At 34.8% G+C, this 7,627-nt stretch overlaps 1 protein-coding gene across 1 annotated transcript; it reads left to right on the top strand.

The window, feature by feature from the left end:
• Positions 1 to 522: 522 nt before the first annotated feature.
• On the top strand, positions 523 to 7,284 carry LOC108453480 (putative clathrin assembly protein At2g01600). The gene is made up of 15 exons (XM_017751604.2): positions 523 to 902; positions 1,000 to 1,069; positions 1,184 to 1,281; positions 1,891 to 2,029; positions 2,173 to 2,300; positions 2,395 to 2,487; positions 2,602 to 2,652; positions 4,060 to 4,125; positions 4,239 to 4,304; positions 4,779 to 4,859; positions 4,958 to 5,038; positions 5,721 to 5,885; positions 5,965 to 6,046; positions 6,171 to 6,292; positions 6,761 to 7,284. The coding sequence occupies exons 1-15, from the start codon at positions 813 to 815 to the stop codon at positions 7,112 to 7,114; spliced, it is 1,686 nt and encodes a 561-aa protein (XP_017607093.1). The 5' UTR covers positions 523 to 812; the 3' UTR covers positions 7,115 to 7,284.
• The last annotated feature ends 343 nt before the right edge of the window (positions 7,285 to 7,627 follow it).

The following is a 7,627-nucleotide window of genomic DNA, read 5'->3' as shown; positions in this document are numbered from 1 at the left end:
TTTCTATATTTTAACAAATGAAAACATAAAAAATTATGTTAAAAGAAATGAAAAGGAGAGAAACAGGGGAGAAGCTTAAAAGAATAGAAAAAATTAAAAGAATATAAAAGAAAAAATTAAATTACTTAAAAAATATGGGGATTGATTGTATAAATTAATCTAAAATTTCTATTTGAAATAATAATTTAACGTGTCATATCATCAAAAACAAAATACCCTTTTGAACAAACAAAAAGAATAAAAAACAAAACTGTTGAATAATTGTGCTTAGTGTAATTCATGCCTGTATCATAAAAAAATTTCTGATTTAGTCAATAAGATCATAAAAATATTTTAATTTATATATCTCTTATTTTATATAATGAATTTATCTAGACTAATACACAATTTTCTTTTAGTTTTTGGGAATCAAGTATTATATTAGGGCTTACTATTATACTATTTATTCAAACATAAATTACTAAAATATATGGGAGTAAATATACGGGGAGTGAAATAAAAATAAAGGGATTAATGAATAGTCTAGAAAATAGTTAGGAAGGAGGAGAAATTATGCATAGAAAGTTATATTTATAAGCTAGAGTTTAGATGGAAGCGTCCATCAGTACAGCAACTGACAGCCCATCTTTGGATTCTCTCTCTTTCTTTCCCTCTTCCTTTCATTCTATTCCCTCTGCGATAAAGAAAAGAAAAGAAAAGAAAGGAAAAGAAAATCCCAAGCAACGCTTAATTATTAGTAATCAAACTGAGAAAGGAAAGTGAAAATCCAAGTGCGGAGGATTATTTTTCTTTTAAGCGGTTAGACGCTACAAATGGGGACTCTTCAAACATGGAGAAAAGCGTATGGCGCTCTTAAAGATTCCACCAAAGTCGGTCTCGCTCATGTCAATAGCGATTACGCGGTAATTCTTTGGGAGATCTCCTTTTTCTTTTCTATATTTAGTATTCGAAATTTTATTGGATTTTGATTCGCTATTTTTGTGAAATGTTTCTAATTAGGATTTGGATGTCGCTATAGTTAAAGCTACCAACCATGTCGAGTGTCCTCCGAAAGAAAGGCATCTTAGAAGTGAGTTCTTTTTGGGTTTTTGGATGTGTAAATTTACAGATCCAATTTGATTTTCCGGGGTTTTCAATTTCTGGGATTTGGGTTGATTTTTTTGGGATTTGGTTTTTGTTGCAGAAATCTTGTTAGCCACATCAGCGATTCGGCCTCGAGCAGATGTTGCTTATTGCATTCATGCGCTTTCCCGCCGTTTGGCCAAGACTCATAATTGGACGGTATTATTTCCTTATCATGACTATGAAATCTTAGGCCTTCTGGTCTTTTAATTTGATATCGGGTCAATGTTCAATTGGACGATGATGCTTTTGCTTTAGAATGAGTTGGGGGGTTTACAATTGCTACGATTAATTGTTTCTGGAGTTTAAGTTAATTGTTTCTTATTGATTTGTTTACCGCCTTGCTTATGTATTTGACTTTTTACTGTTGATAGTATTAACGTGAATATGCAATTATCCGAGGTACTGCTGTGCATCATGTAGTATGTTTTCCCGTAATATTTATGGAAGAGTTCGTTGCAACATCTTTCCACTCAAATCTGTTTCTTGCAGTTGAGCTTCATTATTCTAGTTCTGCATGCATTCTTGGATGGTTGTTTGGAATAGTTTCTGGCAATATTACTACAAGTAGAATTGTTGGTTTTTTTATTTATTTATTTATTTATATGGTTCTTTAGTTGCTCAAGTCATTGTGTGCATCATAGTTATCATTTATGATTTGATAAATGAAGTTGTATTGATTTTTTACAATATATCAGCATCTAGCTCTTGTTTTAATATAGATAGACAAACTTATATTGCAATTTTTCTTTTTCCTTTATTTAATAGGTTGCATTGAAAACACTCATAGTTATCCATAGGGCACTGAGGGAGGGTGACCCGACTTTCAGGGAAGAAATTTTGAACTTTTCGCAACGAGCACGTATACTCCAACTTTCTAATTTCAAGGATGATTCTAGCCCCATCGGTGAGCTTTAAATCTCTCTACTTTTATGCCTATTGGTTATGCATATGTCTGCATGTGCGTCTCTATTTGTCTCTTCATGATCAGTAATAACTTCCTATTGATTTGCTTATTCACTCCTACCCCTTTTTGTATATGCTCTTCAGCATGGGATTGCTCTGCCTGGGTACGTACATATGCTTTGTTTTTGGAAGAGAGACTTGAATGCTTTAGGATTCTGAAGTATGACATTGAAGCTGAGCGCCTCCCAAGACCTTCCCAGGGGCAGGATAAGGTTGGAATATTTGTTCTGTAGAATTACACTGGTGTTTGATTTTACCATTGTGGGTTCATGGTCTGCTGCAAATTTTGTTCTCTTAAATGGGCAGGGTTACAGCAGAACGAGGGATTTGGGCAGCGAAGAATTGTTGGAGCAGTTGCCTGCTCTGCAGCAATTGCTTCATCGTCTCATTGGCTGCCGGGTATTATTACATTTTAAGCTTGTAGAATTTTAGTTTTATTTCCTCAATGTGTTTAGATTCTGTTATTTGTTCTTATATCTGGGAAGTTAATAGGCTTCTCTGCTCTCTTTGTAGCCAGAAGGTGCTGCTATAGGAAACTACGTTATACAGTATGCTTTGGCTCTGGTATGTTCAAAATCTCTCCCCCCCCCCCTCCCTCCCCCTCCCCCTCTCTCTCCCTCATTATGTGTGTCATTTTATGTAGCCAATCTTATTTCAAATCATCACTAGTGGTGTCTGGAATTTTTTCCTGGCTTTCATGCAGTATTCTTTGTCTTCTTAGATGCTTAGTTTTGCTTTCAGATTCCCATCTAGGTTAGATTATGATTTTCATTCTACTTGATCTATTCATTTTCTCTATCTCATGTCTGGTAATGAATGGTCTCAAAAGAATTCTATTCTGGTCAGACACAAGAAAAGGAATACTAGTTGGTATGGCCCAGTGCACTTGTAATTCACTATCTGTCTTCTATCTTATTGCTGGTCTCCGGTCACTCAACTAATCTACTTGAAAAGTCTTTGTTTGAAGAGTTGAAACTTAATTGTCTAGCAGTTCTTTACACAGTTATCGAACTGGTGTAGTGATTTTGTTATTAAAGGGTACCATATGTATGATTCTTATCTAGTCCCTAGTTCTTGTTTTGAGTTTTCTACTAGTGGAATCTGGAGTTGCTAAATCCAATGGTTAACCATCTCATTAAAGAGTTTCTCATTTTCCATATGGAAGGTGTACAAAGTTCATGGAATTATTTCCCTTATAAATAACTACTAACCAAAAGGGAGAAGAATCCACTGAACAAGCATCTTCTCACATTTCAACCTAGTGTCTCAAACTATTTTAGAGATAAACAGCACAATTTCATAAATTTCCTCTTATAACTTTGACACTGGCTTCATTTTATTTCAAGTCTAAATGAATCTCTTTAAAATTCCACTGTTTAATTTGGCTGAATTCGTGAAAAGATCATAGCGAAAATCAATGAAATCTTTATAATTTAATTAGTGGACAAATAAATCACATTGAGTCCTTAAAAATGACATTGAGCTGGAACATGATTGCTAATTTTGCTACCTATAGAATCATGTTAACCTACCTACTCAAAAGAAAGGATTTGGGGGGGGGGGGGGTTTGGAGATGTTTGATTTACAGAAGGTGGATTGCTGTTAAAGTTTAGAAGTTATGCTTCCTGCGTATGAAATGCAACCTAGCACTGATGTTAATAAAAGATGTGATTGCAGGATGGTATAATATAAAAAACTACTTGATTGATTATGTGACATATATGTATGTTCGGAATTTCAGATTTAAGAATAAGATTTTAAAACCCCATTTTGTATGTGTACCTCCTTTTTACTTTTAAAGATTGCATGACAGTTTTCTGTGTTTGTTAGAAAGATTGTCAGAAACCTATTCTTGTACATCTTCCTAAGAACCTCTTTACCCTCTTAGGAATAAGTAAAATGATGAGTATTTGACAATGGAAATATTTTACTTGTGAAACTATGTTAACCTCACAATATTGCAAATTTCAGGTATTAAAGGAGAGCTTCAAAATATATTGTGCTATTAATGATGGAATTATCAATCTTGTTGACAAGGTGACATGGTTTTTCATTGTTTAGAAAGAGTTTCCTCGTTTCATGCTTATGCTTTTCTGTTTTCCCCTCTTTTTTCACATTAGCTCAAGTTGTGGTTTTTTATTTTATTGCAGTTTTTTGAGATGCCAAGACATGAAGCTGTCAAAGCACTTGATGTATACAAGCGAGCTGGTCAGCAGGTGAAGATATAATCTCTTAAAATTTACATTTGTGTCAATTTTTTTGCTAATTAGTTACTTCTCTGATTATTGGATTACATTCTCATTTGGTTAGTAATTGTGGCTGGTTTGATGTCTTGGTGTCAACAGTTAAATATAATGTTGGCTTAGTAAAAATATATTTTTATAATTGTGCTAGATTAATTACATTTCTTAACTTAGAATTATTAAACTCATGTTTATTTTGTTACGAATAAATTCACGGCAACTCGGTAATTTGTTAACTTATGAACATACTTACCTACCAAAATCCATTTATCTCTTGACTATATCACTATGTCAATTCAACCGATTAAACAAATTTTAATAAGAAAATGTGTTAATGCACATACATACTTATGAAATTAAAATAATTGTGGCTGGTTTGATGTCTTGGTGTCAACAGTTAAATATAATGTTGGCTTAGTAAAAATATATTTAATGTCTATGATGCAGGCTAATAGCCTTTCTGATTTCTATGAAGTTTGCAAAGGATTGGAACTTGCTAGGAACTTCCAGTTTCCTGTTCTTCGGGAGGTATGGGTTCTATTGAGATGATTTGTTGTTCGTGTTTTCTCTTCTGTGACTTTTGTGTTCAATCCTTTGATGTTAATTAAACACTATTATTGTTTCAGCCACCACAATCTTTTCTTGCTACCATGGAAGAGTACATTAGAGAAGCACCACGTGTGGTTTCTGTTCCAACAGAACCTGTGGTTAGTAGTCTTTCGATTCTATTCCAGATAACATGCAAATATACATGCACGTATACATACATACATGCTACAAAGATAAGGAATTCATTAACATTAATGTAAAACTAATTTGCTTTTATACTCTTTCATAAATTTTATATGATTTATGTATATATTGTTTAATCTAATGGCAGTATCTAATGTTTTATTCATGCAGATTATGAGTGGTATTTCTTCAACCATTAAATATATATGATAAAGATTGTATTACTCTATAAATATGATAGGGATAGCGGGTTGATTTGAAACTTTATTTGCATGATGTGCATGGGTAAATTGTTAATTCTAACAATTAACTGTGCATGAAGAAAAATGAAGTCTGGGAAATATGAGTAAAGTTGCTAGAGATGGTTTCCAAATATGAAACAGATGAGGAGAATAATGCTATAAGAATTGGTATCAAGCCTTGAGAAACTAAGCTGAGATGGTGAGCAAACATGATTAGTTGCAATTGCTAATGTAATGGCAAAAGTTGATTCATATAACTTGGCTGGGGATTTTAGATCTTAAAATGGAGGACCTTGTAAACTTTTTCCCCTCTTCATTTGCTTGTGTTTAATTAATAATTCTCAATTTGCATTGGAATTTAGCATTATTTTGAATAAATATATGCTATAAAACTAATGGCGTCGTTTTATTACAGCTTCAATTAACATACAGACCTGAGGAAGGTCCTGAAGATACTAAATCATTCAATGATGAACCTGAACCATCTGCGCCTGCTGATGATGTTGCAGTTTCCACTGTCGAGACTGCTCCTCGTCCCCCTCCTGTGCCTCAGACCAACTTGGACACTGACGACTTACTGGTATGTTTCTTTTTTAGTTTGATAATGTATCCTATTTTTCTATTTCGTTCTTTCATTGATTGCATTTTGTTGGGTTCAGGGATTGAATGATGCTGCTCCTAATGCCTCGGCAATTGAGGAAAGTAACGCTTTAGCACTAGCCATTGTTCCAACTGAATCTGGTAAACTATGTTTCTTATTTTGCGCCCCCCCGCCCCCAAACCTTCCCTTCTTTTGTTGATGGATACTATTCTGATCTTTGGCAGTGTGAGGCTAAGAAGGTACACTTTTTTCTTTATTTTGCAGGTACTGCCTCAGAATTTAATTCTAGTGCCGGCCAACCAAAAGATTTTGATCCTACTGGATGGGAACTTGCCCTTGTCACTACACCAAGCACTGATATTTCTGCACCAACTGAAAGACAATTGGTATGCCCTTTCTGATCACTTCTCATGTATTTCTTTTGCCTGAGACTATGTTGTTTCAACTAAAGTATCCAAGTCCGATACATATTCATACATGACTCTTAAGGATATGACCTTCAAAGGTCTGTACATTGGACTTGGATGATTGAAGGTGGGGGATATGGACGAAATCTTACCAAATATAAATGTGTACCTGTAGGAAATGGAGATCTGCTAATTCTGGACCTTTTTTTTTTTTTTTTTGGGAACTAGGGCTTCTTACTTCTGGTTTAAATTTCTGGGTAGTTTATCAAGTATCTTTCTTCCAGCAGTTTCAGTTTAGATTTTCATTGCTTGCCCCGTTTGAAAGATATACATGCAACTGAAAGATAAATCTAAGTACCTGAGTGAGGATACATTGAGGATCTTCCTTCTGAGCCCGTTGCAAACAATCTAAATTATCTAAGCGATATTGTTATCAATAATTGTCAGGCTGGTGGATTGGACTCACTCACCCTCAACAGTTTATACGATGAAGCAGCGTATAGAGCTTCTCAGCAGCCTGTATACGGGACTGCAGCACCAAACCCGTTTGAGGTACAAGATCCATTTGCGGTATCAAATAACATTGCAACCCCTACAGTAGTTCAAATGGCAGCAATGGGTCAGCAGCAGAACAACCCTTTCGGTTCATACCAACCCACCTATCCGCAGCCGCATTTGGTGATGAGCCCATCAAATCCTTTTGGTGATGCAGGGTTGGGGGCATTTCCAGCTAACCAAATGGTTCCATTTGCTCAACCACATGCGAATAATCCATTTGGTGGAAGCACAGGCCTATTGTAGTGTTAAATACGAAGAGTTGATGGGTGTGTATTTTGGTTGGGAGATGAGAAGAGTGTGTAGAAAGCACCTGTGTTTTGCACTTGTATGGGCTGTAAAAGCCAGCCTGTGGATATTTAAAGATGTAATAATAATTTGTTGCTACCACCAATTCATAAATATTATGTTGAAAATTTCTCCAGCTTTCTGCCACTTGCATTAAATCTCGAGTAAATCATGACTTGGCTGCCAACCCAACGGACTTAATTGATCAACTCCTGAGTACTATTTTTCGTCAATTTTCGGCTTCTATTTTTTTTTATCATTAATTTACGCCTAAATAGCCTCTTTTTTTTATTTTTGAAAGGACACCCTCTTTGACTCTTGAGTGTCTTTTTCTTTTTAAAATAAAGTATCTGAATTTTTTTGTACTTAGTTGGTATTCCATTACTTAGGTTTGTGCCTCTTCAATAACACCATTAGTTTGTATTGACATGGTACTAATGGCCAATTCTACGATGACATGTAGTGTCTTAG

This window comes from Gossypium arboreum, chromosome 5, assembly GCF_025698485.1.
Source record: "Gossypium arboreum isolate Shixiya-1 chromosome 5, ASM2569848v2, whole genome shotgun sequence".
Taxonomy (NCBI): domain Eukaryota; kingdom Viridiplantae; phylum Streptophyta; class Magnoliopsida; order Malvales; family Malvaceae; genus Gossypium; species Gossypium arboreum.
Note: the sequence above shows the minus strand (reverse complement) of the source record. Positions and strands in the feature narration are given on the sequence as shown.